At 39.2% G+C, this 18,107-nt stretch overlaps 1 protein-coding gene across 1 annotated transcript in view; it reads right to left on the bottom strand.

Moving 5' to 3' along the window:
- MYRIP (myosin VIIA and Rab interacting protein) overlaps positions 1–18,107 on the bottom strand; it is a 214,000-nt gene that overhangs the window by 22,253 nt on the left and 173,640 nt on the right. Inside the window, exons 9-11 of the mRNA XM_017837242.1 lie at positions 14,788–14,965; positions 10,172–10,821; positions 2,364–2,603 (exon numbers count right to left, since the gene is read on the bottom strand). Coding sequence (XP_017692731.1) covers positions 2,364–2,603; positions 10,172–10,821; positions 14,788–14,965 — 1,068 coding nt within the window. The remainder of the gene's footprint in view (positions 1–2,363; positions 2,604–10,171; positions 10,822–14,787; positions 14,966–18,107) is intronic.

The raw sequence follows: 18,107 nt of genomic DNA, 5'->3' as shown, positions 1-18,107 counted from the left end.
CACAGACTACGTAAATTTGGAAAGGACCTCCAGAGATCACCTGGTCCAACCCTTCTGCTCAAAGCAAAGTCAAATAGATCAGATTGCCCAGGGCTATGTCCAGTCAAATTCTGATTATATCCAAGGACACAGACTTTACAATCTCTCTGTGAAACCTATTCCAGTATTTTAACACCATCACAGTGAAAAAGCATTCTGTTTGGGTGGAATTCTTTGTATTTCAGTTTGTGCCCACTGCTTCTATTCCTGTCAATTAAAAGAGTTAAATTTCCATTTCCTTATTTCCCACGTCAAACACTCTCCACTCCCCCCCATCAGGTATTTAAACACATTGAACAGATTCTCCCTGAGCCTTCCCTTTTCTCTAGGCTAGGCAATGTCAGCTTTCACAGCCTTTCCTCAGATGAGAGATGCCCCAATTTTTTTATCATCTCCGTGGCCCTTCACTGGACTCACTTCACTATGTCCATGTGTCGCTTGTACTGTGGAGCCCAGAACAGGACACAGCACTCCAGAAATGGCCTCACCAATACTGAATGGAAGTGCATGAGATAATCAATTTCCAGGTGTAGGACTTTGCATTTCCCTTTGTTGAACCGCGCAAGTTTCTGTTGGTCCATTTCTCCATCCTGTCAAGATCCTCTGAATAACAACAGGACCATCTCATGTATCAACCGCTCCTCTAAATTTAGGGTGCACTTTTTCTTATTGTCTGTCAGTAGTGAAGATGTTAAATAGTACCGGGGGACACCACTAGTGACTGGGCTTCAGCAAGGTTTCAAGCCTCTGATTGCAGTCCTTTCAGCCCAGCAATTCAGGCACTTTCAGTTCTCCTCATTGTCTACTTATCCAATCCTCATTTCCTCCATTTGTCTGGGAGAATGTTATATGAGACTGTTAAAAGCTTTGTTACAGCCAAAATAAACAATATTCATAGTTCTGAATGTCTCAGATTTCCATGATCTTTCAAAGATGAATAATAGTGGCCTCCTAATGGCATGGGTCGGCTTCCCCAGGTCTTTGCAAGTGCATCCCCATCAGACACCATACACATGTGCACATCCCATTTGTTGAAATATTTGCTAACCTGATCCTCGTCTACTAAGGATAAGTCTTCACTGCTCCAGGCTTTCCCACAGGTCTCAGGGGCCTGGAATTCTTGAGGGAAAATCTTACCTGTAAACTGAGGTGAAAACAATGTTGTGTAACAGCTTTTTTCATGTTCTGTGTCACAGGTCACTGCAGTAGTGAGCCCTGCTTTCCCTCTTCTGCCTTTTGCTGCTGAGATACCTGTAGAAAACCCTCCTATTTCCCTTTGTGTCCCTCGGCAGATTCAACTCCAGATGGGCACTGGCTTTCCTGATACCATTCCTGCACACTTGGACAGCATCTCTATCATCCACCTGGGTCACTTGATCCTACTTTCACCTCTTAGTGTATTAGTTCTTTATATAACTTGAACAAAACACCTTTCAAATTATGACAAACAGACTTCCTTTAGAGAGTTGTCCACATCCCCTGTCAAAGCTGAGCCGCTGTGCAGCCAAGACCCCAGAGGCAAGTGAAGATGCAGCAGACTAGGATGAGCCTAAGTGGATCTAAGGAGGAAGTGCTTGACTGGCAAGGGCCAGCACTGGGCTCCTATAGCACCAAATTCAAGCACACCACATGATCTGAAGAGAAATTCGGAGGTAGAAAGGGAAGAGGGGAGGTAGTAGGTCCTGTAGAGTGGCACAAAAATCAGATATTGCATTGTAAGGATGAAATGGCACAAATTACATTGTGCCATTTCTCACACATTATCAGAACTGACACTGAATTTCAGTTTCATTAGAAAATGTTACTACTCCCAGAGGCCTATTAGCTGACAGAGTAATAGGGTTGGAAAGCTTTAAAGAAGCACAAAATATTTTGATAGAGAGACAAAAGAATAATCTATGGCATCAGAGTGAACTTAATGATACTAAAAAGGGAGGAGCAGCTAGAAGGACGGAAAAAACAACTTAAACTGGCTGGTTAGCAAGCAGCAAAAAAGAAAAACTGGATATGTTTTTAAATAAAAAAGTGTAAGTCGATTCTCAAGTCAGTATAAACTGACATAATTCCATTAATATTGCTCAGTTAATAGTTTTGTTGCACAAGCTAAGTTCCCTGCTTGAAATTGATGCTGTAGGCTGGTCCTCACAGAGAGGAAAACACACCTTAATTGAACTTTTATCCATGCAAGGGTTTCAGGCTCAGACACAGTATAAAGGACCTTGGGTTTTTTTGAAGCAACTATGTTCAGTTTTCTAATCAGAAGTTTATATTTTTGGATTCTAACTTTTACAGTACTGTCCCACTCCTCTACAATGAACACTTACCTTCTTTAGCTCTTCCTGAATACTTCTGCCATTTTCCTCTGAGGACAAACTCTCCTTCTGGTTTTCAGGATCCATTCCAGGTTCTGACTCTTGTTCTTCACCAGAAGATGTTTCCTTGTCACTCATTTTAGCAGCAAGCTGAAATAACCTGGATTTAAGCTCCTCCTCCATAAGGTCAGGCTTGATATTATGGTGCTGATCTTCATTGATTATATCTGTCTCTGATAAATCATCAAAATCCTACAAAGAAATTAGAAGAACCATATAATTCCTGCATAGGCACAGAAAGAAAAAACAGCTTCCTAGAAAATTATGGGTATGATCACCCTGCAGGGAAGCTAGACAGAAAGCACACTAAGTGTTCTGATAAAAAAAGGAATGACAGTAAACCAACACTTGTTGGATTATATTTATCATTCCTGCTTATTTTCATATTCCCTAAAAAGGAACTATGAAAATCATTATGTATCTGTGTGCAACTAATCAAATAGGTCGAAGTGGCATTTCCCATTCCCAGCACTGCCATCACTCTCAGGTGTGGTGCAGGTAAAGTGAGTTGTGGGAATTAAATAACCTGTGACCTCACAGTTATGTTCAGCTTTCCGTTGAAAGCTGCGCTCACATTCCCTGACTGCTTGGTCTTGAGCTTTATCTGTGTTCTTCTTAAAGACGACTGGAAACAAGTTTGGAAAAATCTCTCTTTTATTACATGACGGTGCTTAAGATTGTCAGTTTCCCCAGTGATTATTTGCATAGGTGGATCCTCTACAGAGACAACTGTTTTCCAAATGCCAGCTTCCTTGGAACAAGTTCAATCTTCAGGAGCACTTTCTTTTCTGACTCTTGGATCCTTAAATGTGGGAAACACTTAGAGGGTCAGTCACGTACAGCAGGTGTTACAGACTTGATCACAAGTCCCTTACTTTGGAGGCTGAAGAGAAGAAAAATCTTTTTGTAAATCTGCTTAGCAGGGTGCCTGCCCAGCATTTAATAATGTGGAAAGGGGGTAGTTTTGTCAGCCCTTGCAGAAGATCTGAGAATATCTCTTAGTTGTTCTGAAAACTAATGCCCAGGTACACACTAATTCATTGTCTGGACCTGTGCTGTCTGATGAGGACCCAATTTTGCCTGATTTTCACTACCGTTCCTGGAGAGAGAAAGGCATCTCCCAGAGCAACTTGTTCCACCTATAGTGGTTAACTGCCTTCTGGAAATGTCCTCTCTCTGCTGACTGCTAAGGGAAAGTTTTGAACCATTAGTTAGTTTGTTCAGTGTTTCAGCCAAGTCCATAAAGTAAGATGGAATTAGGTGGTTTTAAAAGTGATGAATTCTTTGAAATGGAGCATAATTGTGCAGAACCATCCAGAAGGAGGCTGTGAAGAATTCAGCCCGGCACCAGAGTGGTAGGCACATCTCAGCGGGTCTAAAGGGATGATTTGAAGCAATTCTCAGACAGCAAATTATTCGTATTTGCTTTACGCTTTCATACTGTGACAGGACCAGACACTGCTGGAGAGACTAAAAGCTGTGTTCTCTCTACCATTCATTTGGAAATACATAAATAAGAGATTTGCTTTGCACAGCTACTCTCTCTGCAGCTATAGCAGCACTGTTTATGGATGATCCAATTACCTCCAGTTCTCACAGGAAATGTTAACCCTGCCAACTCCCTCACAAACCCTACTTGCCAAAGTGCTTTTAATGGATTGACATTTTGTGTTCATAATGTCAGTTCTCCTCTCTCATATAGTACACTGTACTGTAGTGTCAAGCACTTTCACAGTTTTCTGGACAATTTTTGTCTGCAATTATTTGCAATTCAATCAATTACGCAACTAAATTATTGCTTTATAGCTCACCTGCAGGATGCAGAAAGCCCTTATAGAAAATCAGGATTTGAAAGAAAAATAGAAATTTGAAAACTACAATAGTAGTGGAACCATGAGTTTGTGCTGAAATTCTTTTTCCAAACAATCAGCTTTTGCAGAATAAAAAGCTTTTTCTGCCAAGTGAACATTGAAGCTGTTCAATGATCAAGAATAAGATCTCAAATCAGTGTGTTTCCACTTTAGTTTTATAATACGATATGCTTTTATATACATGTAGAAAAGTGGTGCATTTCACAGTTTTAATTAAAAATCTGTATTTATCATAACGGCGCTTCCTCAAGTTGTAAGTAGAGATGGGTTTTTTCCGACATATCTTGCATGCTATTCAACAACTCATTACAACTCACAAATACGCGTATAAAATCTAGTGGAGCAGTGAGGGAGGCTGGCAGTCCAGAGAGGGAGATTTTTCCACATTTCCTCCTCCCTGCTGTACCATGACGTACTGACAGACTTCATTGTGCAGCAAGACATGCGTGATTCCTCTGGGGACTTCCTACACAGATCTGCTTAGCTTTAATTTTTTAGCAGCTTTATTGGAGTAGCAATGCACACATACCTCCATGGGAAGCACCACTAGTTAATTTAAAGAATCCACATTAACAACAGCAGAAAGACAATGTCTCTTGATCCTGAAAATATACCAGTCTTCATAGGATCACACATAGCAGCACCTTTTGGGTTGATCTCTACCACCTCTATACAAAGCTCAGCAAAATCCTGTAAAGTCTTGCAGCTCATTTCCCATATATTTTGGAGGAAGGAATGGCAGAACAACATTGTCAAATTGCTCAGATTCAGCGGGATAAAAAAATTGAGGTAGTTTTATGAAATGAGGTGAGTGAATGTAACAAGTTAGTGCTACTGAAATAGAGTCATCCTGAAGCTTCCTCCCCTTTACTTGGTTGAAAGGTGTTGTGCAGGCTTGGCAAAGGGGTCCAAATGTGTGCTAAATCTGACAAAGGAGAGAGTGGACTACACTGGAGGCAGATGGAGGGAAGGCAGGAAGGCAAACAGGATGGAGGTATTCCTCTTTTGGCAACAGCAATCTGCAATGTTACCTTAGCCACACGTCACACCATTACAGAAACAATACAAATACTAGCTTGTGCTTCAACGCATATACAATTTTTTCCTAATTTTCTGGGAAACTTAGAGAGCTTTTTGCTACATCTGCCAGCACAGGTAAGAGTCACAAGCTGCCTTGGTAACCCAGAGGTCTCATTCCACATCTAAACACAGCTAAATTTGTGTTTTGAATTACACATAATTTCTTGGGAGAGGACTCACCTTGAGAGTATTGATTGTATTACAGCTGGATTCAGGCACATGCAGAGATAATGATATCTTACACTGCTACACTTTGTGGTTTCTGTTACTGTAGGCTACTTGATTTGTGTGTTGGGCCTTTCAGATAGTAGCAGTGAACTATTTTTGAGGAGATTATACATCTTTCATGGACTGACATTAAAAAAGGCATTAGAAACCATGACAATAATGCAAACTAAAATAATTGAAAGGTACTCCTATTATTATTTATTTAATAGATACTGCCTTAAACTTCATTATTCTCTACTGTTCACATTTTCACTCTTTCTGTTAAGTTTAATGACATCTTTGTGTCATTACACAAATCATTGTCTAAATTCCTATTTGCATTTATCAGCAACATATAATACTAATGTCTGCAAACAAGAATAAAGGGCTATCATTTTATCTGAAAACTGAGCTTTAGTGAGGGCCTGGCAGACCGACACAGCCACGAACCCAGTCTTACTAAAAGAAAACCAAGTGTCTCTATGCAAGCATAAGTCCTTCAGCAGACAATGAAGAAGCAAATACACTTTTCCTCATACACACTGTCCAAATCCTTGTATGGAAATTACTCATGACTCAGTGTAATCATAGTGAACAATAACAAAAAAAGGCCCCAAAATAAAGCAAGCAAGCAAAGTAGTGACTTGGAGGCTCCAGAACCAAATCCTGTTAAACTATAAACTCCTGACAGAAAGTACCCTTCCTATAGGAAAACAAAAATCAGAGACTACAATTTTTAGGAGAATACATGAATTGTGAGGTTTGCAGACAGTTTCTTTGTGGTAAGAGCCAGTGTGATTTTAGGGCAGGTATTTTCAATAAATACATCCCAAGCGCCATCCCGTGGGGACCGGCAGTCTGACAGTGCTCACCCCTCACCTGGCGGCAGGGCAGGAGGACTGTAATTAACAGGTGGGGTCTCCTGATCAAAGAAGCAAACTCATAATGAGGACACTTCTTTCACTCCAAGCAATTAAGCCACTCCACTTTCCATCAGAAATATAAGAAGTGCAGGTACATTAAGCAGCATATCCTCCTCTCAAAAAGATAATGAAAACCAATATCGCAATATTATTATTACTAATAATATCAACTATTAATATAACTATTAATATTAAAAACAGACAAGGATTAGTGGTTTGAGTGTACAAAAAGTTACAATTTGAAAAATAATCATTATTAAAAGCAAGGTTGCACTTCCCAGTACAGTTCCCACAGGAACATAAGTCTTCTGTGGTACATAAGCAATCAGGTTATCAGAAAATTATTATAGTAGGACCTTGGTTTTATCAGGACGGTTTCCACGTCTTGCTTCATGACTATGTTTACAGCATCTCTACATGCAACTCAGTAAAGTAGCTTGTTCTTTTACCTATTATTAAGTGGCAGATACTCAGATACAGTACATTTTGGTATTTTTTCTCAGGTTTCCCTTATTTAAGTCACTGAAGACTTTATAAAAAATTCTTTCTCAGTCACATAGTCAGCATTCCATTGTTGAGTCTAAAATATATTTTAAAAAACATGCCACAGCATTATACTAATCTAGGTACTGGATCTTGATTAAAAAATACCTGATTTTAAATTGAAATTCAGTTGTGAGTTATGAACTGACTGCAGTTGTTCCAGAACTTAACTGCTTACAATTCTCTAGACTTGGAGCAGAGAGGAGAAAGGGCCCATTTTCATTGCACTGAGAGTCTTGGAGAGCAGCAAACAAGAAAGTAACCTTCACAATTTGAAAACTAAAAAAGAAGCCCCAACTTCTAGACTGCTAAACTGAAATCCTGTTCTACAATGCTGATGAAAACATAATGGTTAACGAATTATCATCTTATTAATACAATGCAGTAAAATACTATTAAAATATTATTAAATTATTAATATTACCAATATATGATTAAATTACTAATATTATTAAAAGGTTATTATTGCAATGCAGTAAAGTACTGAAAAAGTATGTTACTATACCTCAATTTACATATAATCAGTTGCTCAGTGTCTAATATCTAGGTGCAACATGGTTTAGAAGAGTTTGTATGGTCTCTGCAAATTCTGTATCAGCTCATAATGTGAAAATCTATGTCTAGTTTAAGATGCCACAGTGAATCTTCTTTAAGTCTATGCTGTCTGCAGTTCTTCACGCACCTACACTGTAATTTTGTACAAACTGTTCACATGTAGGGCTCTCCCTGCTGCAGCCTCAATCATTTTACCAAGATCAATACATTACTTTGGGGAATATATGAAACCCTGACATCCCTTTAATCTCATTTTTCTAAGCAATATAAATGATGTCTGGCTAATTCATTTTGATACCTTAAATCATATTCCTTACACTCGTGATCATTTTAATTGCTTCCTAGAATTATTCAACCATGCAACATCCTTGCTATAAATTGTGGTAGTCAGTCCTGCTCCCAACAGTGTTTGTGTACCAGAGGCTGGAGTAACAGTTCTACAAATGTGAGCACTGGCTGTCCAATCAGCCACCTGGAGGGGTGTGTGTCCCCCCAAACACAAACTAAATGCATGCAAACCCACCCATACATAAACTTCCTAGTGAGAACTTCACTGCTTTGAAAGCACTGGTGTGATCTGGAGGCAGTGTGCCCCTGCTTGCCCCACTGTGGCTGAGGGAACAGGAACAGCCTCTTTCAGCCTAAAGGGTAAAATGAAGGGGAGAGCTCCAAATCTTGCGTTTTGAACACAACAGAGAGGTTATAAGAGGCAAAGCAATGCACAAAATACTTGGAAAGAAGAATCATTTTCTGCACCAGCTTGTACTTAGAAGAACACACTATGCAGCTGAAGGATGCCATCACATATGACTGGAAGCACCCTGCCTTTCTGACCTCTCCAGTATGAATGTTGGGCAGGTTTAGATTGGACATTAGGAAAAATTTCATCACAGAAAGAATTATCTAGCACTGGAACAGGCTGCCCAGGGAAGTGGTTGATTCACCATCCCTGTAAGTATTTAAAAGACCTGTAGTTGTGGCACATGGTCTAGTGGTGGACCCTGCAGTGCTGGGTTAACAGCTGGACCTGATGGTCTTAAAAGTCTTTCCGATCTAAATGATTCTATGATTCTATAATGTCTCCAGGACCTCCTCTGTGAGCTCAAATCTTCTATGCTCTGCAGAGCATTAGTACCTAGAAAGCCACAATATGAATACAGACACATAGAATGTGCAAAAATACACAAAACCAGAAAGGGAAATGCAGAAGTTTGTATAAAAGATATGGTCTTTGTGCAGTCCCCGGAAAGTCTTGTAATTCTGCCTGATGTTCTAAGAAGTCATTAATGGCCACTGATGTGCTGTCAGAGCACATTATAATACATAACTCCCCTTCAACAACTGTTGATTGTAAATATATGAGGACGTGTATAAATGAATCAGCACCCCAAACACCCACACCCCTGTCCTAAAAGCAGATGGAATAGATACAGAATTACAATACTTTACCCAGCAGTAATGCCCTGCTGAAACCCTAGAATCCTAATCTTGATTTACAATCAGCTATACTGATGTCTTTCTACAGGAAATACAGGCTAGTAGCATAAGCAAAGAAAAAAATATTCCAGGCATCCTGAATTTGTTCAGATAGCTTTAAGACTGCATCAGGTTGCTTGTTGTCAGAGCCATGGAGAGAAGATGGCCCTCAGCTTCTTGCGTCAGGCTTATAGTTACTCTGCTGCAGCGATGATGCAGCTGCAGGATTTAAGAGAGGTAGGACATGGGAAATGGGACTGGACAAGGGATCAGTATTCTCCTCATCTAGTGTGCTTGTGCTGCTAAAAAGATTTTGGGGGACAACCACATCCCTTACTTAGTATCAGTCCCAGGCCTGGACAAACTCCAAACAGAGAAGACTTTTTGGCTTTCTGGTTATCCAACACTTGTTTAAAAGAAATGTTTGAGAAGTTTGCTGTCTTTAAGTTGTATGATCTGTTTTTCCAAATTTGAGCTACTACTTTCTGCGGGGTTTTGCTTGTTTGTTTGTTTTTTGTTTGTTTTGTTAATCAATTGACAAATTATTTAAAGTGAGGTAGTTTGCAAACACTCACCCTAACATGTGAGAACTCATCATAAGGCAACCAATTAAAAGCAGACATCACTTGGACTGTATTTCACAAAAAGCCCTTTCTGAATTTCTGCTTCTCATTAGCTTTATCCCTTATCAGGACATTTTCAAACGCTGCACGGCAGATTCCCAGGCATATGTGTTATTTCTTATTCCAAGAACAAAGGAGTTAAAAAACCCCAAACAAACAGCACAACAAAACAGGTGATTAATTAACATTTTTTAGCTGTTGACAAATCCTGTCTTTTTTCCCTTTTTTTTTAGGAGCACTGTATTTTACAGCATTAACAATGTCTTTGATCAGATGAAAGTGGCATATTTGAGAAAGAGGCAAAGCCTGCTCATGATATATGTAACACTTCACCTTTGCTTCTTTTCATTTAGGAAGCATGAGGAAGATTAAGCTTACAAGAATGCTCCACCTCCCATTCAAGATTCACATGTTATTGCCAGCATAGTTTAATTAGTTTAGCTTTTTTTGAGAGTGCATTTGCTAGGCTCAGACACAATTACCTGACTTATATTCATCTTGCTGGTTTTTGCCTGATTCTTGTCTTCACATAATTCTTCAGAGGTTGCTTTGTTCTTCCTCCACCTTCTTGATCTCTTTTCTAAATCATAATGGACTTCTTCAGTCTCACTGCTGTCTGAATACTCTAAGCTAGTTGCCTGTGGATTAAAATTTACATCCAGTTCTCCATGGAAATGTTTCTTTTCCATTCTTGGCATATCACTTTGAGTTCTGCTTTGCAACCAGAGAAGTTTGCTAGGTCCTTTAGCTTCCTGGGAAGAGTTTACTGAAGATGTTTCTGAATCAGAGAACTGTGTCTCAGTATTGGTGTATAACCCAGAGGAAGGGGAGGTCACTGCCTGGTACTGATCATTGCCATAAACCCATTCGGTACCATACTGGGAATTGGTATAATAGAAATCGTCTGGTAATTGTCGAGGTCTCCTACGCAGCTTGTTCAAGGCCACATTCCAGTCGTAGTCATCCTCACTGTCTGAGCCCATCTCGTCATAGGCAGACACAACATTGGATTCATTCTCCAAAGCTCTGAATACCTGACTCTTTGGTTTGGCAAGCATTCGAGGACGAGGCAAAGCGACATTCTGCAAGGCTACCCAGTTTCCATCAGTGCTTTGCAAAACAGAAGGTGGACCTATGAAAATGAAACAAGAACAACTGTGATCACACTGTGAAAGGCTCATTTTACATGACACAAGTTGGAGGATTCAACAAAACTAACAAACAAATGCAAGTATTGCTGCTACATGAACTCTTCCATGCTGAGAGCCGTGATGCTGTACTACTCAGAAGCCACCACTTAAAGTCATGGCGATGACTATTTAAGATGTGAGAGTACTTGGACCAAGTCTTTTTTTCTAAAAGAATTATTAGGAAAGGCTGACGGAACATCAGTACACAGACATGTATAAATCCTGAGTTTTGCAAATGTCTTTGTGTGTGCAGTTCTGGTCCCCCATGTTGAAAAGGAAAGATGGAAAAAGGATCAGAGAAAAGCAGATTCTGAAACGGTGTCCATTCAAGGAATGATTAAGTAAGCCAGAGCTCTGTCATCTGGAGAAGAGAAGGGTGAGAGGATAAAGGCTAAAAGAGATGGGGGAATCTCTTCCAACCTAACTACGAGAGGACATGAAGTGAAGCTAGAGAAATCAAGGATCTAAACCAACAAAATAAAGAAGTGGGATGCAATGGATACCAGACCTATGGAGCTTCCTCCCTAACTTGTTATGGATGCTAGAAATTATTTGGGATAAAACAGAGATGGCTATGGACATGGAAGAGAAATCCACTGACATTTACTAAATATAGAAAAACACTTCTAGATAAGTTGAAAGTTCTAGAGGTTCAGAGCCTACTCAGAGGCAGCATGAAAAATATGTGCTTTGTCCTAATCTTTCCTAGACTCTTGCTTATGGCTACCGTTGCTGCTGTTGTTTTACCTTAGACTAAATACTAAATAGCTTTCTGTCTGACACAAGCATTGCTGCTCTTGTATTCTTACACTTTTTCAGAGTATGTTTTACAACTTCAGCAGAAAAAAAAAGAGTCACAAATATGGTGAAAAAGTGCTGTATAACTCATACAACTCAGAGAATCTAATTTTTTCTAAATTTAGATTCCATTTCTAATCAAACTTGAAAATTCCCCTCTTGGGAAATATAAATGTGTGATGACTATGTTCTGCAGCAGTTTAATAAATATATAGTGCCACAGATTTACACAGTAATCTCAGCCTACTGAATGAACTTTTCAGACTTATGGATTCCTCCCATGGGTTTGAATTTACCATGTCCAGAAAATTATAGAAACTCTTAATATAAACATTAGTTTTCTCAAACTGTGAACAGAACATCATTATTTTAAAATGGACAAAGTAATATCTGGATCTGTTGTAGACGATAATTAAGAATTTTGCATTAGATGATTACAAATACTTGGATTTTTTTCCTGGTATTGTTCATAAAGTACACCACTATGCAGTAAGAAGGTGTGCTTGGTTAAAAAAACCAAAACAGTCTGAGCTGCACTACCACCACCAAAACAACCCCCCAAAAATAAAACAAAAATTAAATGGTAATTAAACTTGGGAGCTATGCAAGATAAACAAAAATTTTTGCATTTTTTACTCATTTGAATCCTTTTGGCTTGTTTTCACTCCCTAAGTTTCATGTCAATTCAGAAAACTTGAGAAAATACATCACTGAAGTAATTTTTACTCCTGCCTAAAAGGCAATTAAATAATACTAGTTTTCTTGCAGCAGTGACCAGCTGAGGATATAACTGAAGTCAGATTTGTAGGGAGAATTAATAACTGTTCATTGTAACCCCTGATTTTGGAGAAAAAGAAAGAATACAAGCTATCAAGCATAAGAAACTTCTGCTTGTTCACTCTTTCCAACTGTGCTCACTTATCTTAGTATAGGATTATCTTGAGAGAAAGAAGACCTTTCCTTAAAAACATTGTTCCTTCAAACAAAATATAAATCTCCAGCAGGAATTGAATTCAGCTGCACATTATACAAATGTAAGAGAGTGCCACGTACTTTTTTTCTCCCCCAAACCATATCCCCTTATTTTGTTTAACAACAACACAGGAGAATCAGTCAAACAATCTCCATTAACTGAAGAAAGGACAGGGTAGTAGTTGATTACATCTTAGGGGGCTAGCAGGGTAGAAAGCCACTGAGAACTCTATATTCAGAAGGCTGATTCAGTTTTATCCCAGCTTCAAGCATTGTCAAGTGCTCCTTTACTGATTTTTCAAAACAAAGTCACTTGCTCGAAAGAATCAATTTTGCACACAATTCTTTGGGCATAAGTTATAATTCATCCATGTGAAAATGAAAAAAAGATTTAAGAAGTTTCATTGTAAAACTATTGATAAAAGGGAAAAACCCCTGCAAAGTCATGATTTGGCTCTTGAGTCATCACTTAAACCAATACAAACTGTAATCAAAATGAATTGTGAACTGCTTTTTGGCTACATGACTAAAAAGCCCATTGATGTTATCACTTCAAACTCTTAGTTGAGATTTCTTTGGTTTTCTGAATCCTAATACAGAGCTGCTTATTACTGCATAGGTGAGACCATATTTACACATATTAGCACAATCAGCTATTTTCTGTAAGCTCAATAGGCACCACAATTTCATCACAAATGTGGTTTTTAGATGAAAGAAGCAGAACAAATCCTCTGAGTAGAGCACCTGAAAAGAAACTGTGTCAATTTGTCATTCTGCTGTGGTTAAGCAACTGTTAAGTACTAAATTGCTCAACAGTTGAATTCAATGGGATTGAAGTGGGTTCTTAAATTTAAGCACCAAATTAACTGCTTTACTGAAAATAGGCCTTCCACTAAAATGCCCAGGAGAACAAGGCTTCTGAGAGGGGGTTGAATGAGGAGTTCACAAAGTGATGCATATTTAGTTACGTCAGATTTTAATACTACTTTACTAAAAATTTCCTTCTGGGGGGAAGGAGGGGTATTGAAACTGTCTAAATGTCAGTATCCCAAGTTATCTACTGGCATAACAGATAAATAAATGGAATGGATGGGTAGTCCCCATGCCTGGTCTCCACTAAACCCAAACACATATTTTGGCTGCTTCTGCTTGCCAGCCCCTAGTTAGCCAGCTGTGGGGGTCACAGCACCAGTAAACACCCTATGAAAGAGAAGTTTTCCGCCTGTGTAGTTTGCCACAGGGGTCAGATAGGTTCTACAGCTGTTAGAAGAGAAGAAGCAGGAACAAACAGACTCTGTCATGGGAGGACAACACCTGGAGCCAGGGAATGCTGCTACAGTGAGCAGTTCAGCTCTTCCCCTTGTGCAGCTGTAGGGTGAAAACTAACCAACTCTTCTGTGCACCTGTTGCCTGGTGCTGCCCTCCTGTCCTTATGTCATCCTGAAGTAAGCAGGGAATTGCATTCTGTCCCAGGGTGCTGCTTCAGGAATGGGGCTGACTTGGAAAGCTGCTCATGATCCATCATCCATATTTATATCCATACCTAACACATGATGACAGAGGACAGATCTAGGGAAACTGCTGGTCTGTGAAGTTCCTATTCACATAGCTTCCTCAAACTCATATAGAAGCATCAGTTAGTAGAGCTGCACATTTGTGAATTTATCAGGGTTGAAAATAAAGTTGCAAGGGGGAATTCTAAATGTGAATTGTTTCAATGCTTGGTTCACCATGTAACCTCATGAACAGTTACCCTGTGCAAACAGAAGGGACACTGTGGACAGCTGCAAACTCCTTCAACTGGAGGACAGACTACAAAGAAGGGTCCTTGGACTCTTGTGTCTTAGAAGCTCTGAAATGTATCCAAACTGGCTGCCTAATTTTTGTGACAATCCAAAATCAACTCCATAAAGGCCTAAATTTTTAATCCTTCTTTTAGATAAAAAAGGTAAGATAAGCAATGACACAGCTCAATGAAATAGTGACACAGCATCATCAAATATATATTTTGCACGTGACCTCTGAAAGCACAGAGGTCAGAAGAAATGCCCTGGAGAAGGTCCTTGCTTTAAGTTGTATTTATTCCACATGTGAGTGAGAACCAAAAAAAGAATCTTATTCGTACTAGAAATATTTACTTGTTTCATTTAGCCTGTCCACACTCTTCCAGCTGGGTAATGCAGAGAGCTTCTGTTCCTTCTGCTTCCTGGACTTCCCTTTTTGCTGCCTCTGAAGAGCCTCAGTCACAGATGATGCAGAGTCTTGTCCTTTACTGGTCGTATCTTCACTAGCCAGGGAGAATGCAGACTGAGACCTCTGTGGGATTAAAAATCAAAGAGTATAATTTAAAAATAGAAATACTTAATTATCCAACTCTTTACCGTAATCAATATTCAGTTACCCAGGGAAGTGTGGGATCTGCTAGCATCACAAATGGAATTTAATGTATTCAGAAGAATTGTTTCAGCATTATTTATGTGCATTTCTGATGCTATGCAAGGAGGCAGGAAATTTTTTATACTATCACGGGCCAAATGGAAAGAAATAATTGAGGTGAAGTTCTTGGGAATGTGCTTGGTGAGGACTGATATCTAACTGCTGTGACTCAAGTTAGTCAAAAGGGATCTCACTGTGGTGAGACGTGATGATGTATTGTTGCCTTAACAGGCCATCTGGTGTAACAATTTGCAGAAGTTAAAAATTAAAAAAAGCAAACAAACAGCCTGTTCCTCAGAAATAGATATGCAAGTCAAATGATTTAGAATTTTATTTGCTAGGACATACATATCACCCAATATGCTGAGCAGTTTTATGCAGTCTTACTAATGAAGTCAACACAGCCTACAGTTGCACATCTATTTATTTCTAGGAGGGTCACATTTCAAGTGAAAATAAGGTAAAATACTGTTGTGATTGTTGATCAGCCCTGACTACTACTGAGGGGAAGGGACTTTCCTTTTATTCCACATAAATAGATCAGACATTTTAGTTTTGACTTAGGCACAGAGGTCAGCTACAGAAGACACTTAAATTTGGCCATTTTAAAAAGCTGTGAAAGCTGGTAGTGTCCTACTGATTTCAGAACTCACACTTGCATATCAAATCACATATGTAGTTCTAGAAACAAGGCTACAGAGCTCAAGTCAAGTTGCCTTTGCAGCAGAGTCAGTAGAAGACTGTATACACCGGGGATTCATTAAGAAGTGTGCTTCCAAGTGGCTCAGCTGCTTTGCATAGGCCAAGCTGGCACTCTCAAATCTTTGTACATTTTTGCTGATGTTCAAATTACAGATAATTAACTAAAACTGTTACTCTCAAAAGGGCCAGTCTTCGTCTGTATCAGAGCTCTGCTTTGCACTGGTGCAGATGAGGTAAAGGGGAACTTGACTTTCAGCTATTTACAAGTCCCTCCAATTCCCAGGACAGTATAAGCTTTGCTGGGAGTCTTATTGGCTTGAAAGCCACAGTAACAACACTTCCTGGCTGCACTTCCTCCCATCTGAAATGCTCCTGTATGGGACCCACGTACCATACCAGAAGATTTAATTAACTGCAAATCTTCCTGTATCCTTGGCTCAGTGATGTGATTTCATAACAAATTTGGTAAAAAGAAACACAGCTAAGCACAAGGGTTTAGTTTGGCTTCTGAATTCTGGAGGAAAAGCCAGAATTATTGCCCTAGAATCAAATAATTTCTGTAACTGCAATGACCACATAACTTTGCTGATCTCCTCCACAGTAAGACACAGGTCCTAATGGGATGCATTGGACTGTTTCCTTTCAAATTCAGGAAATAAACTACTCACAATAAGCTCATAGTACCATATAACTTTACTACAGGGAATCTTTCAGATGAATCACTATTTTTAGCCTACATTTTATTCAAGTGTATATTTAGGCTGTTTCAAACCAAACCTTGAACTAGATCTTCAACTGATCAAGTTCATCTGAATCCTCCTTAACCGGTAAAAGGGTTAATAACTTAACACAATACATACAGTTACATAAATTGTTTTGCTATAGGAAATTTGCTCATTAACTTTGATTTCATCCTGTCAGGATATATGGGCAATATAAGCTCTTTTGCCACAAGTTGCCACCCAAACTATGATGAGTTTTAACTGTGCTGTGGTTCACTTCCCTTCATTGTAAAGCAAGAACTACCAAACTTCCCATGCTTTCAACAAATTAGGTCCAGTACATATCTGTCATATCCTTTGATATCTTTTTGTTAAAGTTGTTACACACTGAAAGCAGTAAGTTGTCACTATTTTCACAGTACCATGAATATTCCCTCAGAGCACATTCTTTTTCCATGAGAGATAAGAGATGCTGAAGACCCAGAAGAAGGAATAGCCTACAGTTTTATCACTAGTATCTATTTTCCCTTATTACTTACAGAACTGAATTGTAAGAAGGAGAAGAAGAATATCAGAAAAAACTGAAGTAGTCTATGTAACAATAATCTGGACTCAGATAATGACAGTAACATGTTTTTGTTATTATGTAAAATCTGCAGTTTTGACAACTTTTCTGTTTTGTTTAAATGTCAGCTTCTCCTGTGCCTACTCACTGTCTCGTAAACATCACACTAAAGGCTGCACTGCAGTGGTGGCAGCATCTGCACTTTGCTCTCAACTAACCTGAGAGCTGCCAGCAGATAACCCTGACAACACAGAACTTGGCATGGGCTGCAAAACCCCGCCGATGGAGCTGGGCACTCCTGCCCCCAGACCGATGCTTGCACAGCAATGCTGCAATTAGCACTGTTTGAGCAATTTAAAGCTGGCTCAGGTGCGTCTATGCTATAGGGCAGATAGAGCTTTCAGAAGGACTAGAAGATATACAACAGCTTGAAGGATTTGAAAAGGAGAAGAGCATGAAAGGCCTGATGAACAAAAGGCACTGAAAAACAAGGAAGTGCATAAAAGAAATCAGATGCAGTCCGATGTGGTATAGTAGACTAGGATCTGAAATAAGCTTATCCAAATAAGCTTATCTAAAAAATAAAGCTGATTTTTTAAAATTGTGTGCTAAAACTTTTGCGTCAGATCAGAGGGAAACTGCTCTTCACAGTTTCTGCAAGCTCTCTGTGGTGAGAAGGAAATTGGTATTTTCCAGAAACTACTGCTAATTTCCAGGAAATCTGATCTAAATACAGGAAGGGGTAAAGCTTTTGGTGCCTTCAAAGTTTGGCTTGAACCCATCCTCGGAGTGTCAACAGCCAAGTCTGGTGTAGGAACAGGAGAGAAGCATATCCTGGCATGAGAACAAATCAGTCTAAATTAGCATAAACTAGCCTTATTTTTCAGAGCACAAAAGCAAATGTTTGTCTACAAGTTCATCTCCAATCAATTAGCAGCCTGACTGGCGACTCTATCTGAAATGCAAATGACTCAAGACCTAATTTTGTTGTTTTTGCAACAAAGAGCAAATAAGAAAGTCAGTTATTTTGTGT

This window comes from Lepidothrix coronata, unplaced genomic scaffold (assembly GCF_001604755.1).
Source record: "Lepidothrix coronata isolate B3197 unplaced genomic scaffold, Lepidothrix_coronata-1.0 Scaffold297, whole genome shotgun sequence".
Taxonomy (NCBI): Eukaryota; Metazoa; Chordata; class Aves; order Passeriformes; family Pipridae; genus Lepidothrix; species Lepidothrix coronata.
The sequence above is the reverse complement of the archived record's forward strand: the minus strand, read 5'-3'. Positions and strand labels throughout refer to the sequence as shown.